The sequence below is a fragment of the Aptenodytes forsteri genome, unplaced genomic scaffold (assembly GCF_000699145.1).
Source record: "Aptenodytes forsteri isolate BGI_AS27 unplaced genomic scaffold, ASM69914v1 Scaffold96, whole genome shotgun sequence".
NCBI lineage: Eukaryota > Metazoa > Chordata > Aves > Sphenisciformes > Spheniscidae > Aptenodytes > Aptenodytes forsteri.
The window spans coordinates 3,028,648-3,054,907 of NW_008795029.1; the positions used below are offsets into that span (position 1 = coordinate 3,028,648).

A 26,260-nucleotide genomic window follows, 5' to 3' on the forward strand; every position below is an offset into this window, starting at 1 on the left:
CATTTTTGTCCCGTATGCAGTGCCATGTGCCAGAAATGGAGCGCGCTCATCATTTCTGTTTTTTCTCATAAATGTTGCTGGAATAAGAACTGATATCTGATAGACCAGTTACACACCTCAACTGAAAGTGATTCTTGCGGGAATCTGAACTGAGCTGTCAGGCCCGCAGTTTGAATCAGAGCCGAAATGTCACGCCAGTTTGCTTTAGGGGCTCAGGAGGTCTGCTAGGTAGCCAAAGAGCTTCATCTGGGTGTTCATAAATGTTATCCTTGTTAGGAACAATTCTGTTCTAAGATGTGTGCAATATTCTTTGACCAAAGTTAGTCATACCTATAGATCTGTGGCAGAATTTGGCACCGAACTGCTATTTTCTGTCTAACCAATTAAATGTCATGCCAGGATCATGCAATTGTATGTACAACCATCTTTTGGGAATAGGTTTTCATTCTATTTATTTTCTTGGCAGATTGTTTCTTTGCCACTGATATCTCAATACCAATGCAAACCTCAAATTTTCTGTCATAAAAATAGAAAATATAATTTTAAAGTTTGCTAATTTAGAGCAGGTGTATTTAGTGGGAAAGTATTACTGTCCAGCTTTCAGAACACTTCCAACTTGTCTTAGATATGTAATCACTTTATGATTTGTTCATTTACATTGCAAATTTGGAATATCATTTGTAACACTGGTGTTGTAAAGGATTATAACATTTTTTATTTTCCAGGCTATTCTTCAGCTGAATGCTTTTAAGTATTAATTTAAGTGCAGGTTTCTAGAAAGCACATAAGTAAGGTCTGAAATAGCAGCAGCATTACAAAGCAGTATTTGGCTTAGATACTGTGTTAAAATCCACAGGCTCACGTAGCAATTGAAACTAACAAGTTCATTGTCCAGTGTAGAGCTCAAATAATGTCTGGTTTATAGTTCTTTTTCAGTTCCTGCTATCTCTAAACTGATTTAATCAGGCACCTTCTACAGCGAGGCTGCATATTTTGGGCTATAAAAGCCTGCAATATCTGAAGCTTTCAAACTGGAGCTTTGTGGAATGTGATGTATCCTCTTACTTCTATCATTTACTCAAGAAAGCACATGACCGCTTTCTTCTCCTTAAAGACTGTGGTTTCCAACATCAAGAAGTCCTTAATCTTAGGCTCACTTTGGATAGTGAGAAAGAAGCTGTGTCATAAGATCAAAATACTTAAAGACCAATCAAGTACAAAAATATTTTAAAATTAGTAAGTAGAACACGTCTTAAAATGAGGGGAACATGCCAAATATGATAATTTTTCTGTTTCTTTTTTAAAATACCCAGCTGGTGGATTTGTTTTGGAATTAAGTGGATAAATTGGCCAGTTTTGAAACAAAGTAGGCTTTATGATAATGAGCAATCAAGAATTGTAAGAAAATGAAACTGCTGTAGGTCTAATTACTGTTTAGTGCCTGGGTACTAGATTTTGTTTAATGTTACAGTTGAACTTTAACTTTTTTTTCTTTGTCAAATTCATAAACCATTAAATTCTTCTGCTCGAGGAAAAACTGCATCTTCTAGGACTTACCTAGTGATCAAATAGAAGAAGCCTTTGTTATCCTATGTAAGGGACACAAGGAGGGGAGATGTGGGGCAAGGCTATGCCAGATGAATTGTTCCTGCCCTTTTCCTTGCTGGGAAACCAGCATAAAACTGGTAATGTGAAATGTCACTATAGAGCTTAGCTGAATTATTTTCTTTCATAGTTGCTGTACTGGAGATTTCTATCTTGATTTGTTAATACCATTAATACCATGTTCTTCACTGTATTATCTGGCTGTCTTCTAGAACATATAAAGGCCACTAAAGAGATGGCTCTTCTCTGCTTTCATTCATTGCCAGGACATTAGTGGTTTCATTTTTTTAATGTGTGAAACACGATTAAGAAAGAGTTCTTGTCTCCCCCCCACCCCCCAAGAAGTCATTCCTAGCAGCGGCAGGAGAGATGGAGAAGTGGTCTTTGAAGTGGCTCAGGTTGTCAGTTGAAATGCCTCTAAAAATGTAGGATGCAAAGTTTCTCTTGGGAAACAATAACCTCGCTAGTTAGTGTCTGGTTTCCAATAGCCTGTTCCTAAGCAAAGTAACAGAGAGTGCTGTTCTTGATTACCCTTGCTTGTTTGCTGATGACCGAATAAAAGATGATTTCTGACTTCAAAGAGCGATAGCTGCTAGAACCATTTTTATCACTGGGGGCACAATGGAAACGCTTGGTGTTCAAAGTGTTGGTTACCCCTGTGCTCAGGCTACTGGACTGTCTCCTTGTATATGCTGAATGTGTTTGAGCTCCAGCTTGTCTTTTTCTGCACTGGATACAATTCTACCTTTGAGATTTAATTTAATTTTTTTTTTTTTTTTTTTAAAGAGCTGGTCCTCACAACCCTTGTGGTATGCCCAAGCGTAAACCTAACTGCTGTATGGACAGGATGGGCAATACCATTCCTAAGATGATCAGTCACCTTGTCTTGTATGTTTGCCCTTTTGTGGTACAGTAGTATGGCCAATGATGGGTGGATGGGTCAATTCCACGGCCCTTCCTACATAGGCCTACGTGTTGCATACCAAAAAAGATCAGGATTTGTGAGCAGCCTGAGACCCTGCATCTCTTCAAGCAGTGTGTGCATATCACTGATGCACATTGATGGTCAGTGATGAGCTACGGAGGGTGAGTAAGCTTTAAGAACGGGTGGTACCAGGGATCTGAAGACAGCTTCAGCTGCTTGTAATGCAGATTGCTGCAGACATTGCCTTGGTGCTCTGCTCAATGCAGTAATTCTTCACTGAGTATTACTGAAGTCCTAACTGTTCAGCCATTGAAAGCAAGAATTTCTAGTCAGTTTGTATGTATAGGCAGAGGTAGTCGAGGTAGGGAACAATTCTGAGTGTAATGTAAGCCAACTGTTTAATTATAAGGCTTTAAGACTGAATTCATTTTTATTAAACTGGAGTTACTTAACCTAAAATGCTGCACAGAATTTCAAACATCCAAAAGCTTGATATTATTGAGTAGCTGCGATGAGCCTGAAGATTTGCTTTGTTTTGTTTGTAGTAGAGAGCAGTGTATGCAAGCAGTTTTCATACAGCAGTGTAGAAGGAATATGAACTTATTTGTCTAGCAGTTGTCACCACCCATACCTTGGAGAAATGCAAGGATCTTTCAGATGATGACTATGTAATTGCTTCCACACACCCCAGAGGGAAGTTTCTTTCTGCAGTCCTATGTACTATAAGCTTTCCCACCCTTTCCCCCAGGTGCATGAGCTCATAAGTCTTGCAAACAAGACAAAGAGGGAGATGTCCCCATAATCTAAAGCTGAGGAGTCGCTAAGTGGAAAATTCAGTTCCTGCTCTACAGTCTGCATGGAGAACTCGGTGCTTGTTGGGCAGGTACTTCAACCTCACTCTCTCACCATCTCCAAATGGTGTCACACTGGCTCCCCAAGTGGGAGGGCGGGGACTGAGCAGAAAGTCTACCCTCTGCTGCATTTTTTCCCCATTATCTGTCCTCTCTGGGCCCCATTCCCCTTCCCCTGCTTTCTACCTTTCTGACCTGGCCTTTGTGAGTTTGCCGGACGTATTTCCTGCAGAGCAGGGATGGTTTCTCTGCCTTTCTAAAAATGTTCTGTTCTTTGTGCTGGTGAATAAACAGAAGAACAGAGCTTATCTCATGATTTTTTTTTTTGGGGGGGGGGGGTGGGGTGTTAGAAGGGAAACAAAGGAAGGAAATACTAACTTTGAATTACAAGCTTATATAAATTATGTTTCAGTAAGTACACCGGATACAAGTTAATGCATTAAAGAAAACAGAGGTTGTAAGGGAAGTGTCAAGAAGCCTTAATAGGCAGGTGCTTCTGCTAAGGTTGTCTGCTGTTTCTCATTGTAAGGGTTGGTTTCCAGTCACTTTACAATTCTGCCAAATTTTCTTTTCATTCACGATGTCTCACCCGAGTTTCTGTTTTAATGTTCAGCCAAAATAGCTGAGTTGTTCCAAGAGGTTAGGGAACAAATCCACTGTGCTTTTCAAACACTGAAACAGCCCTTTGTTTGAGAAGCTCAAGTGTCTCCATCCTTTGGTCAAGGACCTGGGGACTTGACACTTAGAAGAATGATGGCCTTTGTGTCAAGGAAATACCTTGAGAAAAATCTGCCTAAATCCCAGGTCACAGATGCTCTGCAGCTACTCGAGTCTGTTGTGAAAAATGTCCCGCTTCATCCTGGCACTGAGCAGGGGCTTCTCCGTGGTTGCAGAATGAACTGCCCTAGAACCAGGTCCACTACCAGGGCTGAGAGCAGGACGACTGTCTCATGGGATGCGAGTGCCGCCTTTTGACAAGCAGGCAGTGCAGGCAAGCTGCCTGACTCAACAGGCAGGACCACAGCCAAGGGAAGTGTCCACCGGAGGGAAGACACTGAAAGACTGAGTGGGACACTGGGTAAGAGAGACTCGGGTTGGAGGATGAGGGACTGCAATATTCAGGAAGGGGTGGGGTGAGAACTGATTTGGTCATTTGTCCTGATAGTATAAAATAAAAAAAATAAAGCGCCAAGACTCTTTGAGCTGTTCTTGGGACAAGGCAGCAAGGAATTAGAGTGGTTGAAGCGATGAATGGGAGAGACAGATGCGGGTGGTGGTGACAAGTTTATTGGAGAGTGACAGAGAGGCATGAGAAGACCTGGGCTAAGCTGATGAGTACAGTGCAACTGGGGCAAGGCAGCGGGTAAAGTTTGATGAGCAGGACAGGCCGTGTCCATCAGAGCATGCTTCTGCTGAGACACAGAGCAGAAGCCAAAATGCTTTACTCTCAAGCAAATGGGGCGGGGAGGAGAGGAAATCAGTATTTGGATAGAAAGTAATAAATACAGCTGAGGGAAAGAAGGACAGCTGGCACTCAAAGTTAAATCAGGAGCCAAAGGAAAATTGAATACCTGCTTGTTACCAGAGCACCATTCATCCTATGCCCTAAAAGAGAGGGGGGTCTTGCCAACTGTCTTGTAACTACGTACGCAGGTGCGTGTGGCAGCAAAGAGAGCTCAGTAGAGCAAGGGTGCACTGGGAAACAGACCTGTTTCCAATATTTACTTTTCTTGAATATGTGACTTTATTGTCTTCATAATGTTCTCAACTTTGTTGTACACAATGTCTCAGTTTGGCTTGTTGCTTCCTGCCTACAACTTGCTGGAGCTGGATCCCAGACTCAATAGCCAGCCCTTTGCAACAAGGCACTGTTGCCAAGATAACAAATGTTTTCCCACTGTGATCGGTTCAGAACAGAGCATTTAATTTTTTTTAAGCAACCTATGTTAATGGAGTGTTAACGTTTTGAAGTCAAGCGCTCAAGACTTTGCCTGTGGGTCTCTTCTAGCCTGCAGTGGGGAATCCTGGCTTTTATTTCTGAGCCTGGATGGGGGACGCATTCTGAACCATGAAACCACCCGATGTATTTGATCCCTCGACTTGATTCAGTGGGAGAAGGCGGCTGGCTAAAGACATCATTTGGGCTATCTTAGAGATGTGCTTTCCTTTGTCAACTCTTCCACTTAAGTAAGCCTTGTCTTTTTTTGTAAGAGAATGATATTAAGCTCTGCTTATTACCAGGTGTTGAGGCAGATGATTACCTGTGTGTAGCTGCCATCTAGATCTTCTCCAGGATCCCAGCTGAGCCTGTCTTTCCCTGTGCTCCTGGAGAGAAATCTGATTAATGTTCTGTCAGAGGCTTTAGTTTTATTCCTGTTGTGCAGAAATGTCAATAGTTTCTTGAAATATGATACAGATGTTGCATTTAGATACTCTGTGGGATCTGAGATTATGCTTCCACTGAGGAAGTATGCAGAAATTTCAGGACTCCTGGGGACTTCTACTGAGCAGGGGAAATAGCTCTTTAAGAGTCTTAATACTCTTCAAAATCCACATAAACTGCTGTGGGAACAGCTGTAACACCTTTTTGCCTCCATTCATCCACGTTTAGGCTGTGTGACCCAAGGAGTTTGTTTTGCTACCTGATTATTGTGGAACATGGTTGCTATTAGCATTTTATTTTGCTCAGTGACTAAAGATTAAAATGGTGGGAACTTTAAATGGGGAACAGGAAGATGCTAAAATCAATCTGGATCTCGCTCTTCCTCTTGCCCTTCCAATAAAGAAAGGAAGAGGGGAAGCTTTAGTAAATCATGGAAATTTACTGTAGTGCGAAGCATATTGCTAATATCAAGCCCTGTTTGTCTGCAAGGGTTATTCAGGCTTACAAGGCAAGTACTCAGATGTTGTTTATCAGTGTTGTCCTAACCCAGAGGCAAGAGTTAAGTAACGTGCGCTGAATGTGGGCAGTGGGGGGTCGTTTCTAATATTCTCCGATGTTAAAATGACTGCTTAGCTTCCTTTGAAAGAAAGCAAGTGTTCCTTTGCATTTTTTATGATTATTCATGTTTTTCCCTAAATGTCTAGTCTGTAAATTTGAGAGATATTACAGTTTGTAAAAGAGAGGGGATAGACTGTGAGTCATGTTTAAATTTGTAATTTTGAAGAATAGCTTAAGATGACACATCTGGGTACCTGTGCTCTTCATCCTCCTCAACATCCTCTTATTATTATGCTACATAATCTTATAAAGCAAAGCTGGTGTTTTCATGATTCAGCAATGTTGAATAAGGGATCCTGACGTTCTGTTGTATTGGTTTTTATACTGTCTTTTAAGGTACGACGATAACAAATAGATGCACAATATTTCTAAATGTCACACAGTGCAGACAGTAGGCCTTGCAGTAAATTATTATCTGGACTGAAAATACAGCACATATATTAAAAATGACCAAATATATGAGAAAATAACAAATCCGAGCCCGTCTGCCTTGTATTTGCCTGTCGTTTCCATTTTGATTGCGATTGGCTGGCAAGGGCTGCTGCTGGCACGGCACAATTGGCTTAGATGGGGAATTACAAAACAGGAGCAGATCCCTTGATTGGGACTCGGTAGCACATGCAGCTGAGCACAGGCGAAAAAGAAAGGTCACCCGTACGCAAGGATTTGAGCGGGATCTCTCTCACAGATGTTTCCGTTCCGGAGAAGTGCATCTGATCTCATTTTTCTCATCTATGATTTGGAGTGTTTAAACGCCATAGGGATTTTTTGTTTCGGTGAACGTAAAAATGCACCTGGGAACAAGTTTGCAACCTGGAAGCATGTGAGAATTTCAGATGCGCGGAGCAATATTGTGGAATGTGCAGAAGGATCTGCGTTTTTAAGGAGTTTTAAATACCAGTGAGGAGGAAGACAATTCAAACAGAAGGTTAAAAGCAGATGCAAAAGGAAAACAACTTTGTTTTGATCCTGAAATTATACTGAAAACAGCATGAAGGAGGGATTATATCAGCACCAAAACAATGGAAAATCAAAAGAGTTTATTTTCCTCTGAAATAATCTCAGTACAAGAAATGTAAAAACTATCTTTCGTGAAAAAGAAGAATTCATTATTTGAATATGGTTTGAAGCTCTGGGGAACTTATTTGGGACTACTGCATCTGTGTAGTATAGTGTATCTTCATCTATAAGTCTCAAATAAAGAAGATTCTGCACAAAAAGGTCAAGCTACTTTTTTTTTTTTTTTAACTAGTTTTTAACTGCTTTTTTTAGTGAGAGAACCAGGGGAGTTTCATTTGTATTTTTAACTAAATTTCTCTTTTTCTTCTTTCCTCCTCCAAACTTAGTTTACGAGATGCTGGAATTGGATTTATTCTTGTCATAGATCGCAGACAGGACAAATGGACCTCTGTGAAAGCTTCCATACTGCGGATAGCAGTGAGTACTGTTTTAAATTAACTCCTTAAAGATTTTCCATGTTGAACCTTCCTCTTATGAGTAGAAAAGCAGCAATGACTTTATTTCTTCAACAAAATGTTAGTTGATATATGACATGAAAAGTATCCAGTAGTGCTTTTGTATCCCAGTTGACTGGGACTGAGCATCATGTGTCTATGATGTGCTTTTAATGCAGTTTGCAGGTCAGGACATCAGCCTGAGAAGGCACTTGGAGAGCATGTGTGTGTGCACGTGTGTGTGTGTGCGCGAATGTGTGCGGCATGCAGCTCTCCCAGGTGGGAACTAATATTTGCATGGGCAGCCTGTGCATCTCATAGAGCTTTGGGTCCACCTTTCACTATTCAAGTGAGCTTCCTTTTTAGGAAGAGTTGAGGATGAGGGTCCTGATTTAGTTTACCACTTGTGAAAGGATGCAGGTGTAAAAGCTGATCTTGTGGTGTTCGAATTAAAACAAAGGTTGCTTGTAAGGAAGAAAATCTTACGTATCTACTATGATCAATCAACAGCACAAGTGGTTACTTTCAGTCTCCTTTTTAATTAATATTTTTTTAAATATGAAAACTAAGCTTATTAGAGGCTTTTTTTTTTAGCACAAGTAGGAAAAGACAGATTCATGTTTATCATGTGCTTACCATACTGTTTGTTTACTTTTTGGGGGTTTTTTTCTTGTTATCCTTGCTTGATTTGTTAGTGTTGATAATCTTTCCAGTAAGTGCTGAAAAACAGAGCCATAAGAACTTTAATTTTTCATGGCTGAAAATTTTAAGCTCTGTAAAATAAAAGTCAAATCAAAACAGTAAATATCATTTTTGTGTAGCCCCATTTTGACCAAAGAACTGCTTGTTTATTGTAAATTAAAAGGTGTTTATTTAAAGGTAATGTATCACTCCTACTATATGACTTTTTGTGAATGAATATATAATGATATAATATTCCCGCAGTACAACTGTTTCCACAATAAGTATGTTTAGGAATGTTTAAAATATTAAAAATATACAGAAATATTAGCAAAACTTGCTTTTGCAGTTCACTTTGAAATTTTGAGATGCAGCATTGAACAGATTCCAGTAGTGGAAACTGAGAGCAGCACAATTTGGGGTGATTAAAGAAAAAGGACTATATCCCTGGAGTTTTTGAATCTCTTTCAAAATTCAATGTTGTAGTTTCTGTTTAAAGACAGATCAGTATTCCACATAAGATAGTCCTCTTATTTATGTAATTGAGGTGGTAGGGGGTGGGGGGCAATTACATACAGACATGTTGCTTATAGCCATAATATTAACATTTATGGTAATGTTCCTCCAGTGTGTGTTATTTTGTCTAGAAGCACAGTATACAGAACCTGTGAGTATCTATTCCCCGTGATATGGGATCCATCATTGTAGTGATGGTGTTGGTGCCTAAGGGCTTTGCCTGGAGAAGGGTGTTAAGTGCAGCGAGCTCTGTGGGTTGCAGCGCTGTTGATGGTGGGTTATTTTTCTTTTTTCTTCTTTTCTCACTCTTCTGTGAGCTTTATTTAAAAGAGAAATCATGCTTCCTATCTGAAGTCTAATCTGTTAGAGGCATGATCTTTTTTTTATATATCTGTTTCTTTTCACTGAACTGGCTCAGCGTTGGCTTTATATTGCACCCGTGGATGCGTGTGGTGGTACTCCTCTTGGGCTTCTGCAATAGTTACATCATCCCTGAACACTTGAAAATTTTACCTTCCCATTCCAAAAAAAGATGTAGTGACAAGTCCTTGTTTACCGTCTCCACCATTTCTTTACAGTAATATTTGCCATAAGTGAACTCTAAATAGGTTTCTGCTGTCCGTTACTTAAAAAAAAACAAAGCCAAGTATACATGATACATATCTTGCGCCAAAGTAGCGAGGATTTCTCTGGGTCCTGCTGATGGACAAAGATTTTTAAACGGCTCAAGGGTAACTAGAGGCTTAACTTCCACTTCTTTGGTTTTCCTAACCATCAGAGTTGTCTTTTGGTAGTGATCAAGCATCTAAGTGTCATTTGGGCTGTCTAAATTGAACCTTATGTCTGAAAGCCTGGTATCTCTAGCAGTTTTGATTGCTTAAGCTTACTGCTGTGTGCGAGGATGAGTGTCTCACGTTATCTGAGAGGAGAGTTTTGGCTGTTGGCTCATTTGTACTAGGTCCTGCAGCGTCTTCCCAGCCATCTTTCCCAATTTTTCTCTAATTGCCCGAAGGGGGTTGACCCTTTCAATTTGTGAAATCAGAGATGCCAGCACAGATTCCTGTGGCTGGAGCACTGCCCAACAGGAATGTCCTGGCTGGAGCATCTGCCCATCACTAATATCCCGACAACTGCAGGAAATAATATTTGTAAGCACTGAGCAGCTGCTAACCAGAAACTCATACTAACATGTACTTTTTTTTTAATAATTGTTATTTTATGTTATTTCCAAGACTCTTCACGCACAAATGTTTGGTTTGTACTAGTAGGTGGTAGAAGTACATTTTGAAACAAAACTAATGAATAAAGACTTTTTGTTTCAGGCTGAAATTAATGTGGAAAATCTTTCCATATTATGAAAAATTTCTAGGCTTCGTTTTTCCTTCTTTGTTGTTAGGGATCATTTTCTTTCCTGGGACAGAAAATGAGCAATGATGAGCTGAATATCTATTTCACGCTGATATTTTAGGGTTGCTATAGAGTCGAGGCTGTGAAGACGAGGTAAACCTATTTTTGCAGACATAGTGGAAGGGCAGTGGCTGCACCATTCACCCAGGATGACTGCTGCTGAAGCACATGCAGCAACAGCAGAACTGAAGCCAAAGCCAGAGGCACTGGGCTGAAAGATGGCCCCTTTTTTCCTGGGATGTGACAGAGAGATTGTGGCAAGCACATGCCCAGGCTTGCAGGATTTGCTATTGTTATACTCTACTTGACAAAGTTGCAATGGGCAGGCGGCCCAGGAGGTTGTCCTTAGCCAGTGCAAGACTGCAGACTCTGTGGCTTAAGAGACACTGCAAATGATTTTTTTTTTTTTTTTTTTTTTTTTTTTTTTTTTTTTTTTTTTTTTTTTTTTTTTTTTTTTTTTTTTTTTTTTTTTTTTTTTTTTTTTTTTTTTTTTTTTCCCTGATTTAGCTAAAGTGAAGCTATTAGCCTAGTGCAGTTAAGAATGGCACGTGTTTGGAGGGTGACTCATCCTATCTGACATAGGTGGGATGGATAACCTAGAGATACTGTTGACTATATAGAAAGCTTAGCTTTTAGATGACTGTAAGTTGGACAGAATTCATCCCTGCTGTTGAGTCTCTAGGAAGAATCTAGCCTACTGGGATAGCCAGGCTGAGAGGTGGAGTTCTGGTAGAGACACCAAAAGCCAAGCTTTATGTTGTTAAGTGTGAAGTCTTGGCAGTAAACTGTCATCTTCCTAGAGAGGCCATAGAAAACTGAAAGGTATTACAAGAAAAATATCGAAGTTAGCCGTTGCAAGTTGTTCACGCTTATTACATTGCTGTTGAAGATACAAAAATTCTTAAGTTTTTGCCCTGTCAGCTGCTGAGATTCTTCTAAATTTGTATTATAATGTATATTATAATATATAACTGTTTTCAGTTAAACGCTGTATACGGAGACACACAAGACCTTGCTGAACTTTTTAGCTCCTGTGGCTGAGCACGTGGGCAGGCTCATGGAAATAAGGCATGGTTCCTGAATGAGGGTACAAGGAGGAGCAGTCACATAGCTTGGTAAAACGGCTCCATATTGTCCCAACTGAAGTCAGATGAATGACAAACACCAGACAAATTGATCCCTTTTTCCTTTCCATGCAGTCAAAAATGACTCTTTTTTAATTTTATTTTTTCTCTCCTAGTGTTATCATACCCAAACAAGCAATATTCAATCCACAGCTGTAGGAGCAAGGCACATTACTAGTCAATGTGTTCTGGGGTTTCACACTGCTCTGTTCATAGCTTCAGTGTGTTTTCTTAAAAAAAATGAAGCCTGTGTCATTACATTGTTTTTGTCTCTGTTGTCCTGTCATCGTCTTCCTCCATCTTGAGGGAAAGGTTGAAGTGAAGTGTGAACTCAGCCTTTTAGACAAATAAAAAACTTGCACTCAACATCATGAAAAGTTTCAGTATGAGGCTGATGGATGGCTATGAGTGAAAGTCCAGAGAAAATAAACTTGCTTAAACTTGGTGCTTAGGGAGTAACATACGTGTGGGCAACTGCTCTTGAGGAAACAGTTGGTATGGAGGTCACTCAAGTGGCAGTGAGAAAGGTTTATCCAGTTACAAAACTTTGCAGCCCTTTCTAAATGTGACAAGAGTCGGGGTTTATCCAACCTCCTGGGAAAGTTTGCTTCCTGATTTGCCACCTTTGACTAAGGATGCGTTGTGTGAAAGTTTCGTGCCTTCTGTTTTGGACTGCATTGTCCAGGGCACTGTTTTTCTTTGCTCTGCATACATGCAGTCTTCACTGTAACAGAAGCTTAGCCCATTAATTGCTTTGAAGATTAGGGCCAAGACCTTTAGCTGGCAGGAGGAGACCAAAAGCCAATGGAGAGACTGGAGTGCTAATAACAGCCTAAACCTTGCAGGAGCCAGGCAGTCCTGTTTTTGTGCCATTTGGAGTCTTATCATTGGCTTTACAACCAAGGTGAGAAACAGTGAACTACAGTAATCCGACCTTGAGTTCTCTGACCTTGTTTGTAGAGAGACGTTAAGTGTCTTGGTGAGTTCTTGATGAAGAAAAGATGCGATTAGTAACTGATGCTCCATGAAAGGCTCTATTTTATGTTATGGATAGGTATTTCCCACTAGTCCAGTTTCTAGCTAGCTCTTTGCATCATGTCCTGAAAACTGTAATGACACTTCACAATTTGTATGGGTTAAGTTTGAAAAAACCTGCTCTCTTTTCAGCCCCTAGTCATGTTTCTCATTTTTGCGTGGATTCAAAGCAAGACCAAGAACTTGACAGTATGATGAAGCTAGAACAGTATTTGTATTAATTTTGTAGCTATTGCTATGAATGAATCCAGTAAATTATAAACTAAAAAGGTTATTTTGGAATGCTGCATGGTTTTCTCTTATTGCTTTGGATGTTTTGAGAATTTTATATGTGCAGGCAGTTTCACGGTTATCCTTGTATAGTCAGCCATTTTTCCTTTTTATTACATGGGGGTTTTTAATATGTAAAAAGAGAGAAGTGAATCACTTAAACTCTGAAAACAGGATCATAACATCACAAGCATTAAACCCAGATCTAATGCAAAACAGCTCAATGTTTTTAAAACTAGATTTCAAACTGCTCCTTTTATGAATTGATTTAATTCAAGATTCTTTCTTGACAAGAAGCCTGTGTAAGAGACTTCATTCAAGGCAGGAATAAACAGTCTTGGGGGGGAAGGTCCTTATTAGCTCCTTTATATACAGAGGTATTTTGGAAAGAAGTGCCCTGTGGCTTATGGCATAGTAATAAGTGCAGAAGGGAAAACACCACCACAGAGTTTGGTAATGTGGGTATATTGAAGCTCTTCATAAAATGAAAAATAGTGTTGTTCCCAGTATTTTAAGACAGAACTACTAAAACTGAGTCAAGCATTAGCTCTTTGATGGCTTGCATGGTTCAGATATTTCTGAAAGCTGGCTGTTTACTTGGGAAGCAGAAGAAAAGGGATTGTAGGTTCACTGTTTATCAGAACAGCTTTCCTTTGCTGTGTAGAGGTATGAAAGACTTCTGAGCACCGGGGGAGCTGAGTGAATTGCTCTGTGAACAGCAGACTGCAACTTTATTTTAAGTGCATCTCTGTCTAAAAGGTACACGTATCTATCTACATAATTTCTTTGTATACTAAATAAGCCCTAGGAGGAAACCTGAGATATGAAAAGTCAAAGGTGTTGGTTTTCTTTTCCAAAAGCTCAATTTCTGGTATTCACTGCTGAAAGCTGTGGTGACTGGCTCCTGGGTTTAGACCCTGGCCATCGCCCTGCTCCTGTGCTGCCTATTCTGGGGAGCGGCAGCCTGGCAGCACTGCATCCTGTCTCAGTGAATATTGTGACTATTGTAAAGTATGCAATTTAAGGAGACTTATTCCTCCTTTGAAAATCCCATCTGCCCAATAGCCTACAGCACATATGTGCTGTTTACAATTGCTGTCAGCCGGGAGTGTGTGGGATTGCTGCTCTGCCTGACTGGTGCAGGTAAAATTGTTGAGTGACTTAAATAGCTCCCTGTGGGCACCAACAGAGCAAGACCACGTTACACAGTGGAAACCAAAGATAAGAAGAATCTCAGTACCTGTCTTCGGGGAAATGCTGTCCTTCCTTCCCTGCAAATAAGCTGCTACCACCCCTTATCGAGCATCAGGCAGGGGTTGTTTCCTGCTCAGCTTTTGTGGTTCCTTATCAGGCATCAGCATCATGTCATCTTCATTCATGAGGTGGCCTGCCTCTCCTTACTTCCCTGTATTAGCAGCTGCTTAACTTCAGGGTCAGTGCTGGTGCTACGGACAGCCTCTCTGTCATTAATATTCTGTGAAGGAAAGTGATAATTAAGATTATATGCAACTAACTTAACTTTACATTTTGCCCAAAACCCAGCTGGGTTCAGTCTCTCTAAGTTCCCCCTTTCCAGAGGCCTGGAGCATGCAGTGGGAAGCTCGCCATCCCTGAGAAGCGGAGGCCTGAAAGCAGGCAGGTCAACCTGCTCCTGAGTATTTATTAACTGATTTCCCCCAGGATTTAAGGTAGCTCCTGTTTTGTCCAGCCAGCGAATGTTCTTCCCGTGTTCCAGGTTTGGGGTACTCATAGGGCAACAAAGATCTCAGTGTATTGGAAGGTTTTGATTTAAGGGCTGTGCTGTATATAAATTCCTGGTTTGATCAGGTTTATTTCAAAGCTGATAACTACATGCACATCTACATCTTTTTCTGTATCTTTGGAATCGGCACTGGCCTGACTGGATGGGGAAATGAAGGAGATAAGCAGATAGAAAACTAATCCCACGAGTGTCATGAAGTATCAAACAAGTGCCAGTGCTGATGCAAGAGAGACGAAGGAATATATGGGTTGGGCTAGAATAGAATAGGGGCTACCCTAATTTTCATAGAGGATACCAAAAATATGACACTGGTTTTTTCCCCACTGGTCTCTTTTGCATAGGCATTAAATGAGTTGAAGTGCAATATTTGAGACAAGATGTTGGGAGAGCAGTTAATATTAATTAATCTAGTAAAAAAGGACACTTTTGGAAAAAACAGTTTTCAAGCACGCAAACCCTTCTTCAAGTCACAATGATGTTCAGTGACTTAACTAAAACAGTCCTTGAAGGCACTTTATTTTATGACACTACTGAGCATACATGAGTATTTGTTTTTGTGCTTAACACTTGGCACAGCATTGTTGAGAAGTCATTGTTTGCTCTGCCTGCTTGATGTACAATGGCTTCAAACAAATATGCTGCTGGACTGGAACAGAGATTTTTTTGTTGTTGTTCTCTTTTGTTCAGGGTGAAGTTGACTGGTTGATAAAGTTCAAACGCATCTGAGGAGTGTCTGTTGCATCATATCATTGTCTCTGCAAGTCACCAGGGCTTTAGAAAGAAAAAAAAGTTAGGAAAATAGTAATATTTGGGCAGTGAAGATATAAGCTCAGATAAACTGGAATAGCTGGCACTGGTCCATCATTGTTTACTGTAGCAATCCTCACTTTTTTTTGTTATTGTTTCACAAAGGTCAATTTGCAGATTTGACTCCTAGCCACGACAAGCAGAGGCGGCATCATTTTTTGAGACTGGGGGTTTTTTGGTGGGGGAAAAAAAAAAAAACAAAACCAAAAAACGAGAAGCATAGGAGACAGACTAGTGGAGACAAGAACAGTGTCGTAGACAGAGTAATCTAGAATTTGAGCTTTTGCTGAGAGGTTGAGAAAACTTCTGGCAAGTCTTGAATGGAAATTAGTCTAGATGATACAAGACTGTAGTGATTTTCAACAGCATCATTTTGGGTAGACACACTGAGATGGAGAAAAATTGTAATGTATATTCTCTATCTGTTTTCTTTGAATTGAACATTAATGAGAGACCCTACTTAATTTGGTCATGCAATTAAACTCTCTCATAAGAGCTAATACAGTTTAGAAAAATTTACTATTGCATTGCATTTGGCTACTACTATTTGCTTCAGTAATAGTCAAAATACCATAGAATAACAGCCTGGGTTCTTAGAATCATAGAATATCTTGAGTTGGAAGGGACCCATAAGGATCATTTGAGTCCAGCTCCCTGCTCCTCACAGGACTACCGAAAACTAAACCACACCACTAAGAGCGTCGTCCAGATGCTCCTTAAACTCTGACAGGCTTGGGGCCATGCCCGCTTCCCTGGGGAGCCTGTTCTAGTGACCAACCACCCTCTCAGTGAAGAATCTTTTCCTAGTGTCCAATCTGAACTTCCCCTGACGCAGCTTCATTCCATTTCCTTGTGTCCTATCGCTGGTCAGCAGAGAGAGGAGATCAGCACCTCCTCCTCTGCTGCCCCCTTTGAGGAAGGTGTAAACTGTGATGAGGTCACCCTCAGCCTTTTCTTCTCCAAGCTGAACAAATCAAGTGACCTCAGCCACTCCTCCTAAGTCTTGTCCTCGAGGCCTTTCACCATCTTGGTTGCCCTCCTCCAGACACACTCTGATAGTTTGATGTTGTTCTTATATTGAGGCACCCAAAACTGCACACAGTACTGGAGGTGGGGCCGCACCAGTGCAGTGTAGAGTGGGACTGTCACCTACCTGGGAGGGTTGGGAGGGACCTCGAAAGATCATCTGGCCCAACCTTTTGTGGGGAAAGGGAGCCTCGATGAGATTAGTTAGCACCCTGTCCAATTGCATCTTGAAAACCTCCAGCGATGGGCACGCTACCCCAACCCTGGGGAGGTTGTTCCAGTGAATGATTGTTTTCACTGTAAAATAATTTCTTTCTTACATCGAGATGAAACCTCTCCTGGTGCAACTTGCATCCGTTGGCCCTTGTCTTCTCCACACAGCTCCTTGTGAAGAGAGAGCCTCTGTCCTCTTTGTAGCTACCCTTTCAGTGGCGGCTGGAATACTGTGATGAGGTCCCTCCTGAGCCTTCTCTCCTCCCTGGAGGAGAGACCTAACTCCTTCAGTCTTTCCTCATAGGGCAGGTTCTCCAGCCCTTTGATCATCTTCATGGCCCTCCTTTGGACCCTCTCCAGTCTGTCTGCATCTTTCTTGAATTGTGGGGACCAGAACAGGACACAGTGCTCTAGGTGTGGCTGGACAAGTACTGAGTAGAGTGGGATGATTGCGTCTCTATCTCTGCTAGTCATGTCCCTGTGGATGCAGCCTGGTATCTGATTTGCCTTGGTTGTTGCAGCAGCGCACTCCTGACTCATGTTTAGCTGTTGTCCACCAGGATCCCATGTCTCTTTCAGGATATTTTCTCTAAAACTCTGGAGTAAAAATCTAGACTACAGTCACAAAGTGTAAAAGTGAGAATTTAAAGTTAGAATGAAGAAATGTATTACTCATACATGTAAGATAAAGCTTACTTTTACCATTCAGTGTCTTTCACACTGCTTCATTTCATGCCATTGTGTGTTTAATTTATCTACTCAACTTGAAGCTAACAGGATAGACATTTCCCAGTATTCTGGGTAGGGCTAAATGTGTAACAAACATGCCCTGCCAAAGACAGTATGTCTGGATGTCATCTGCTGGGGTGGATATCTCACATGAAGACCCATTACTTTGTCAAAGTGTGTTATCTGAAATATATTTCTTTTTGGAGCTTTTTCTTCTGAAATGTTGATATTGCCATTGAATAAATTTCATGTTTTGTGAGTTTAAGGTGAAAATTAACAGCTCGGTCAGAGTGTGCACACTGCTGTTATAGGCACAAAATAAACTGACACGTCTAAATGAATAGGCTGCATAGTTATCATTCTAAAAAGATTATTCAGGAGATTTAATTAAAAAAAATTCTTTTGTCCATTCTTGCAGTGTTTCTTAGTGTGAGTTAAATAATTTTCTTAAATAAATTTGCAGTTGGATAATTCAGAAAAAATGGTTAAGATAATCTTTTCTTAACTTCTGCTTCTCAATACAGTCAGGAATTTTCTGTAAAGTTTTTCCTCTGTTTGATAACTGTGGGTTAGTAAGTCCACAGGGTGTACTACTTTTAATACACATAGATTGTTTACAGTGCAAGGATGGGGAGCTGGTATGGGCACTCAGAATTACCTGGATTCCGTTCCCAGCCCTCGGATAGACTCATTTGGGACTGAACCACCGTGCTTTCTAGAAAATTTGGACAGTGCTGAGGTGGAGACAGATTGTAAAGCTCAAGTCTTTAAGATTCCTCAGTCAATTGGAGATCTCAGTTGTACACTGAATATCTGGGGAACTACAATGAATCTGTGAAGTCTTCCAGAAAAGTTTGTAACTACTTTTCTCTTTAAAAATTTGTCATTTCCAATGCTGGAACCCTTGGAAACCTTAAAATGAGTATTAAACCACTCTCCAACCAGACATGGAAACAGAGCATAGCTTAATAGCTTCAGTCAGTGTTTGTTTTTTGGTTGGCTTTTTTTTTGTAATTCAATTTGCTAGAAATGTGACATAATTTCCAACAGTATAATGAATAAAATTGCATACTTAATCATTATAATGATAATTTCTTTAGTAAGCTTCACTGCCTCTCTGCAGAGGAAATACTGAACAGAGGACACGACTTGCATGATTTCAAGAATGGCTAAATGCCAATTTAGCAATGCCAAGTATGCAAACCTCTGCCACGGCAGTGGTTGATTTTTAGTAATTTAATGCTATTTTTTGCTTTCCTTCTCCTCTCTTCTGTTTTCCCTCTACCACTTGTAGAACTGGGAAAGATCCATCAGATTACTAGTTGGAAGGTGATGAGAAAAAAATACAGCTCAGAATTACTATGTTTGATTTTTATTTTTCTCTGCAAAATTAAAGCTTATTTCTAAGCTACTGCCTGAGAAATTCAGTCTCGGTGGCAACAGTTTGTGTAGGCAACTGGCAAGGTAGTATATGCGCAAATTAGAAATGTGTTGTTAGGTGTTCAGACAATAATGGAGGTTTCTCTTGGCACCCTCTATTAAAGAGAAGATAAGGTAACCATGAAAGTACTGCTGTTGAAAAAGTGCTAAGCCACCGCTGTTTGTTCATTAGCCTCCTTGGCTAGGATGTAATCTTAGCTGAAAAGCAGTACAAGCCAGTCCTGAAAAATTCAATTCCAGGAGAATAGATTCCTGTTCCCAAAGATGAATAAATGCTCTCTGAATGAAGCGCTCTGTGCAAACCTTGCTAGGTTTATAATTGGTCACCCCATTATTGGAGGCCTTTGATATGGTTAGTTTGTGGTTTAACAGGGGCTTCTTCTTGTTCAAAAATATTTTCTGGAGCTGAGACAGAAAATAACAAACTAAATTTGTTTTGCAGGCATCTTTCCCAGGAAACCTGCAACTAGTCCTCGTTCTGCGCCCAACAGGATTTTTACATCGAGCTCTCTCGGACATTGCTTTCAAGTTCAACAAAGATGAGTTTAAAATGAAAGTACCTGTAAGTAATCCTTTGTTTTCACTTTATTATCAGGGATCTGTTAAAGTACTTAATCTAGCCGATGAGGACCAAAAAAAAAAACAAACCAAAACCAACAAAAAAAAGCCCCGCTTAAAGGTAATTTTTGAATCTTGAATCTTAGAAAATAGCCATGTATGGTTTATCAAGATAAAAAACCCCGATGGAGTCATTTATGTTGTATAATTCATAAGCTTTATTTTAATATGCACTCTTAAGTGTGGTGCTCGTGCTTATTTGCTGTTATTTAAATTTACGTCATCTTCAACTGAAGCAATGGTTAAGTTTGTTTATTCTATACCCAAAGGAAATAGTTCCGTTCACTTGCTTCTGTATTAAACTGAAATTTCTCTATCAGAGGCTGAAGGATGGGGCTTCGAATCCTTAATAAGGGACTTCTTGCCACTGTTTGCATTCACTTTTTTTCATTGCTGCTGCAGATCATAATGCTGGGCTCAGTATCAGAACTGCAGGGTTACATTGATAAAACACAATTAACAGAAGATCTTGGTGGCACCCTGGATTACTGCCATAACAGATGGCTGTCCCATCGCACTGTAAGTCTAAGTTTTTGTTTTAACTTTTCAGCTTAATGAACCCTTCTGTTTTATACCCTGTCATTTATAAAACAGATTCCAAGTGATGCAAGTTGACTTGCTCGGAGTGAGAAGATGTTCCCAATGGTACTTAGTCATCTTAGAGAAAAAAAAATGAGTAATAATTTGGGAGTGGTTTTCGGAACACTCGGAGCAAAGGAACTACAGTGTATTATTGTGTTGAGGTTTATTGGTTTTGCTACGAGAAAGAAAAAGCTCAAGTTGTAGAATAACTCCAGATTATAAAAATATGAGGAAGATATACCTGATATGAGCCTAGGAAAAACATACAATTAAGGAATTAATGGTGACGGTATCTGTTGCTTGCAAAATTATACTTTGACCATTTTTCAGTCTCGTAATTCATCTGCTCGGGTTTGTTTTGAGTTATATTTTGTGTGTATGTGTCTGTCTGTACGTATGCACGTGATAAGCATGAAACATCATTAATGGTTTTTATTCTAAAAGGCTATAGAAGGTTTCGCCCAAAAGGTTAAGCAAACAGCTCAGATTCTTCAGTCCATCGGGACTGAGCTGGCTGAAACAGAACTACCAAATGATGTGCAATCAACCAGCTCCCTTCTTGCAACACACACAGAAAAGAAGGACAAAATGAAGGTATGTAATTTCTGTAAGATGCTGTCTTCTAGTTAAACTGTGTTTTAGTTTATAGCTAATAATGTTAACAGAAAATCTGGAGGATGTTAATAGACAATAATAATGTGAAACATTGAAATCTTACTGAACTTGTTTTGCTTGGTGTGATGTTAAAAATCCTTTCTGCATTCAAAAATGACAATTCTTGAGGCGAAGTTTACTAATGTACAAATGCGTAATGATTTGTATGTGGAAACAGAAACTCCTTTGTAAGTAGTGGTGTGTTCAATTTGTAGTTTGTTTGCAACAAGAAATTTGATTGTATTTGCATGCATATGAAAATATGACCTTTTGAAGAACGGACAAATGTTCTTTCAAATCGGCTTAAATTAAAACTATTTGGGAGTTTCAAAACTATACATCTAAAACTTTTGAGATATTTGTAGCCTAAGAAGACACTAGAAGGCTATCTATCATGAAAATTCAACTCAGTTACACTGGGGTCTTAAGGTGGTAAATGTAGAAAAAGCTGACATTTAGCATTTACTGTCTGTATTTGCTGTCAAACACTGCTTTTAATGAAACTGTGCTTGCTCTATTGCTATTAAAACAAAATCCTTTTTCCAGTTTGGTGCCTTATGAAGTCTGCTTAAAAAAAACCAACAACACACAACTACAATGTGTGGGTTTTTTGTTTTGTTTTGTAGGAGGATATCAGGTTAGCAGTAGAACAGGGAGATGATATCCTTGGAAGTATTACAAAACCAGTTACTGAGAATCCTGAATACAAACTGAATCAAGATCAGCTAGACAATCAAACAACGGTGGAAAGGTGAGAGGAGCAAAATATTGAACATGCTGCTTTTCTGGGTTTTTTGACCCCTCCCCAGCTCTTTTACTTAATTCCATATGCATGCTTAGCAAATAAGCAAATGTTACAATGTGAACATATAAAAGGTACTTTCAGAAACAACTCCTCTGTTGTCAGAACTGTCCTGAGCAAAGTAATCCCCTGATGTTTGTTACCGTGTCACCTGGATGTAAGGAAATAGGGGATGGCGGTTTGTGTTCCAGTACCAATAAATCAACGCTGTTCTTTTTTTCCCTTTTTGTCAGATTTGGACTATATAGTTGAGCAGTTTTTCCTTATTTTAAAGAATATTGATGCTTTGTTTAGAAACTAAAGTACAATCCAAGGAAATTTCGCTGCTGTAGGGAAAGCAGGAGGGGAAGACAGAAGTGATATATCCCTTCTTTTCAGCAGATTTGTCCACTTTTGTTAAGTCCTTTTGAATTGAAGTGGGAGGTATCTTTTTCTTTAAACCTGCCTGAAGGAGCTTCTAACATTGCTGATATCTTATCAGTGTTGTTAGTAGCCTTTAAAGGGCTACTAGGGAGTACACCGCTCTTGAAGTATCTATGCACAAACTTCCTATATGCTTCCTTTGGGCATATAAGTAATAGATGTTGTTTACCTTTGCTCCCCCCCACCTTAAATTACTGCCAGTTTTGGAGACATTATATCACCATAGCACAGATGTAAACTTGCACAAAGCTATGAAAACATAGCTCATTTCCCCCAGGCAGTATTCTGCATTCTTTTTTTGTCTGTCATTCCATGTTTCTGTTACACTTGGGCCGACTTTTGTTTCCAAATAACTGTCCATTCCAATCCACAAAGCTTGGCAGGAGTCACTTTTTTGGTCGTTGTTGCTATCAGCTATCCGAAGGACAATTGGGGTGGAGGTTGCTAATTTATCCAAAACGTTCCCACTCGATACAATATCTGACGGAAGTTGGAACAAACTCTGTGTGTTTGTGTCTTCACCTTTTTTCTAATCCCTTTTAACTTGTAAATTCAGGGTTCACTTCTGTGCTATTAAAGACAAAAATTCATTAAAATTCTGATGTATGGCCTTCCCTGGATGTAGCCTAAGTACAGCAAAGCACACTGTAAAGACAAGTCCATAGGATACCATACTGTCAAATGCAATATTGGAAGATAAGTTGAAAAGTAAAATTCTTAAGGCATTGGCCAAAATTATAATTGAAGATGATTCTTTTCATCGCAGTGCTGCTGTACACTTGCCTGTGATATTTAAGTAGTAACTCTGCTCAGATGACGAGGAGCAATGACCTTCAGGTTTGTTACGAGCCTTACTCCAAGGAATGAAATATAAGGGCAGCTGGCTAGTCACAGCAGTACAAATTTTTGCCTTCGTTTTTCCATATTGCCCAAGGCTTGGCTTCCTCTGGGTCCTAGCCCACACACATTTGCATGTTTTATTTATGTTTGCTAGCCCCAAGTCACCATGTCCCCAGGCCAGAGCTGAGAAGTAGTATGTGCAGCAGCTAGCTTCAAATCAGCACTTGCCAATTTTTCAGAACTTAATGTTTGTGTTGGGTTTCAGTTTTACATCAATGTTATTCTAGGAAACAATTCTGTGCAATACTCAAAAAAGTTTCCTGTATCCAGTTTATTTTTTCTGGAAAATATTGCTTTGAGGAGGCTTTTTGTTTACTGTGGAAGATTGTATTGTCCCTTGAAGGTTGCACCCTTCATTCTACAGTATTTCTTTTTTTTTTTTTTTTTTTTTAAAGGCTTCTGGCTCAATTACATGAAACGGAGACTGCCTTTGATGAGTTTTGGATTAAGCATCAGCAAAAACTTGAGCAGTGTCTGCGCCTTCGGAATTTTGAACAGAATTTTAGAGAGGTGAGAACTACTTGGTGGCAGTCAATATTTGGTAATATAAAAACAATTCAGAAGAAAATACTTCCCCCTGTTGTTTTTGCAGCTCTTGTGTGTGCTTGAAAGCTTTCTCCAACCTTTTTCTTGTACATGTCCTTACTTGACATCCTGCTATCTTTACTACCTTGAATACTTGCCTATAGAGACATAATAGCTTCTCTTCTGCAGTCTTATGATTTTTTTTTCCATGGCCCCAGCAGTGTATAAGCATTCAAAAACTCCTTTGAAACCTGTTCTCCACCACAGAAGCATAATATGCTGGCTGCAAAGCTTTCATCTTGCCAATAGGCCCTTTTATGGAACCAAGACTTACCTAAACCTTCTGGCTGAAATTTTATAAAACAGTCTCCAACGTTGTGGGTGGGAAGTTGTCAACCACACTGTTAGAAGCTGGGTGGAGGCTGAGCTAAAATTTTTACAGCCAGTTTCTGATCTCATGTTAGTTTAACTCATATGCTTGATGGCACCTACAGTCACTTTATGCTGGTGTAGCTGATCTCAGAGCACGGCCCTGTGTCTCCATGGGAGCAATGCTCAGAAACCCTCTTACAAGTGTGTGTGTCTGTCTGTCTGTATGTCTGTCTCTCACCTAATTGTTAGGGTGAGCACCTCTCCCTCACGTTTTGCTGTTTATGTTAATGTCGCTTTGTGGTGTTGTCATCTGGTAAAAGCAGGATCATAAATGTTTCCTGAGCATTAGTTTTGCTGCATTTTTTTTTTCAGTACCAGGAAACAGGATTACTTCACTGCCTTTTCTTTGTATTTGTTTTCATTTTGAATCGGGGGTAAAGGTAGGCCAACAAAAAAGCGGTTTGTCTCTGTGCCCCAGTAACCCCAAAATGTGAGTCACCTGCCTGGAAATAGCGGCTATCAGCAATTTAACTGATGGGTCTCCAGAGAGGTGGAATCATCTTCATTGATACATAGCTGTGTCTCATTTCAGGTCAAAGCAGCTTTGGATATTGTGTCCGAGAGACTGTCTGCTTTCACAGATGTCGGAAACAGCTGTTCGCATGTGGAGCACATTTTGAAAGATCTTGCCAACTTTGAAGAAAAATCATGTGTAAGAACTCTGCAAGTCTCCCTAATTTCTAGTATGACAATGCATGTGTGGAAGGGAACTGTATTTGGTTATTGACTATATCTTATGAGCAGAGCTTAAGCCGACAACGGGGCAGAATCAGTGTCTCAAGTAATGTACAGAAGGAATTTGGAATAAAGTCTTTAACCATTGGAGTGGCCCGGTTCTCGGGCACCCCTCAACAAAGAGCAGAGTGACTAATCACAAAGTTGGTGTGATCGGTTCGTGGAAGAATTGCATGAAGTGTCTATGTAGCCAAGTTCCGCACTTAGTGATCAAGGGGCCACTTCCATTCCTATTAAAGCCACTTACTTCATTAAATCTCAGAAATGAGAAAGCTGTGTATTGAATGTACAGTATGTTAAAAGATGACCAACAGAAACATACACTCTGAACAATGTAGAAAGCGAACCTTATTATGATCTGTGCTTCACAATAAAATATATAGCTCTATAAGTGAGATCGTTGCTCTTGAGGCTGAGGTGCCAGAGTTAGGTATATTTTAATTTGGGTTCAGATTGCTGCTGTACTCCAAATTGCATACATATGCACACAAACATGCTGCTGAATAACTAAGGCATAGAAAGACAATAGTGGTTCCTTCACAGGGAGGCATATGATTAAAGTCATTAACGTTTCTGAAGTACTCTGGTACAATAAAGAAGGAGGCATAAAAGTTCTTGGGCATCTGGGAAGACAGAAAATCACTTTGATTTATTAAGCAAGGCAGCTGTTAACTAAAGATTTATTCTTTACCAACATGTGTGTTTTACTGCGTTAAAATAAATGGTATAATTTTTAATTTTTTTCATTGATGTTGATCCAAGGAAAGATGTACCTAAATCAGTGCTTGCTTTCTTAGGAAACTATAGCAAAAGCCAGAATGCTAGCCTCAGAGAGTGATGCTTTTATTCAAAGCAATCATTATGCTGTGGACTCCATTATTCCAAAATGCAGTGAACTTCATAATCTCTGTGATGCCTTCACTACTGAGACAGAACGGAGGAGGAATCTTCTTAACAAATCTCTGGAACTGCATGGCTTACTAGAAAAGGTAAATTTTGTATGAACAGTTCTGTTTCCCACCTTGTTTGCTAAAACTTCAGTCAACTAGTTGGTAAATGGCAGGTAAAAATATCTGGGTGTGCTGAAGTTTTCTCCTTAAATAGCTGAATACGTCAGAAATAGAGATATGAAATGTTTTAGACCTCTTGATGCTGACATCGGTGCATTCTAAGCCTGTTCTTTTCTCTGTTTCTAGTCGTTGAAGTGGTGCGATGAAGGAATTTATCTGCTGGCTTCGCAGCCGGTAGATAAGTGTCAGTCTCAGGATGGTGCAGAATCAGCATTACAGGAGATTGAGAAATTCCTGGACACTGGTGCAGGCAATAAAATCAAGGAGTTGAATAAAATTTACAGAGAGTATGCGCACATCCTCAATGAGGACCTAAAGGTACCAGAAGATTTATGTGTGTGTATGCGTCCATTTGTTAATTTTAGAATTGCTCTCTTCCATGGCCATTGACAAAGCTAAATAATCAGTACTAGGAGTTATACCTGGGAACTGGAAAGCCAACACATTTCCCTACCTAGTCCTGTCATATCTTTGGATAAGCATCAAGGGCTTCAGAGCCTTTTAATAACTACAATTTTTCAGATAGTAGGATTGCTTTTTAAAAAAACTTCTCCCAAATAAGTATTTGAAATATCTTTTTTTTTATGTAGCAAATACGTGCCTGTCCTTGATATTTGTATGACTTCTGCTTTGTAACTGCTTTTTTTTTTTTTTTTTTTTTTTTTTTTTTTTT

At 39.8% G+C, this 26,260-nt stretch overlaps 1 protein-coding gene across 1 annotated transcript in view; it reads left to right on the forward strand.

Annotated features, from left to right (window-relative positions):
- MCF2L (MCF.2 cell line derived transforming sequence like) overlaps window positions 1-26,260 on the forward strand; it is a 111,884-nt gene that overhangs the window by 60,359 nt on the left and 25,265 nt on the right. Inside the window, exons 4-12 of the mRNA XM_009276073.1 lie at window positions 7,729-7,819; window positions 19,289-19,408; window positions 19,867-19,983; window positions 20,491-20,640; window positions 21,327-21,451; window positions 23,221-23,335; window positions 24,315-24,434; window positions 25,315-25,506; window positions 25,714-25,905. Of these exons, the coding sequence (XP_009274348.1) occupies window positions 7,729-7,819; window positions 19,289-19,408; window positions 19,867-19,983; window positions 20,491-20,640; window positions 21,327-21,451; window positions 23,221-23,335; window positions 24,315-24,434; window positions 25,315-25,506; window positions 25,714-25,905 (1,222 nt within the window). The remainder of the gene's footprint in view (window positions 1-7,728; window positions 7,820-19,288; window positions 19,409-19,866; window positions 19,984-20,490; window positions 20,641-21,326; window positions 21,452-23,220; window positions 23,336-24,314; window positions 24,435-25,314; window positions 25,507-25,713; window positions 25,906-26,260) is intronic.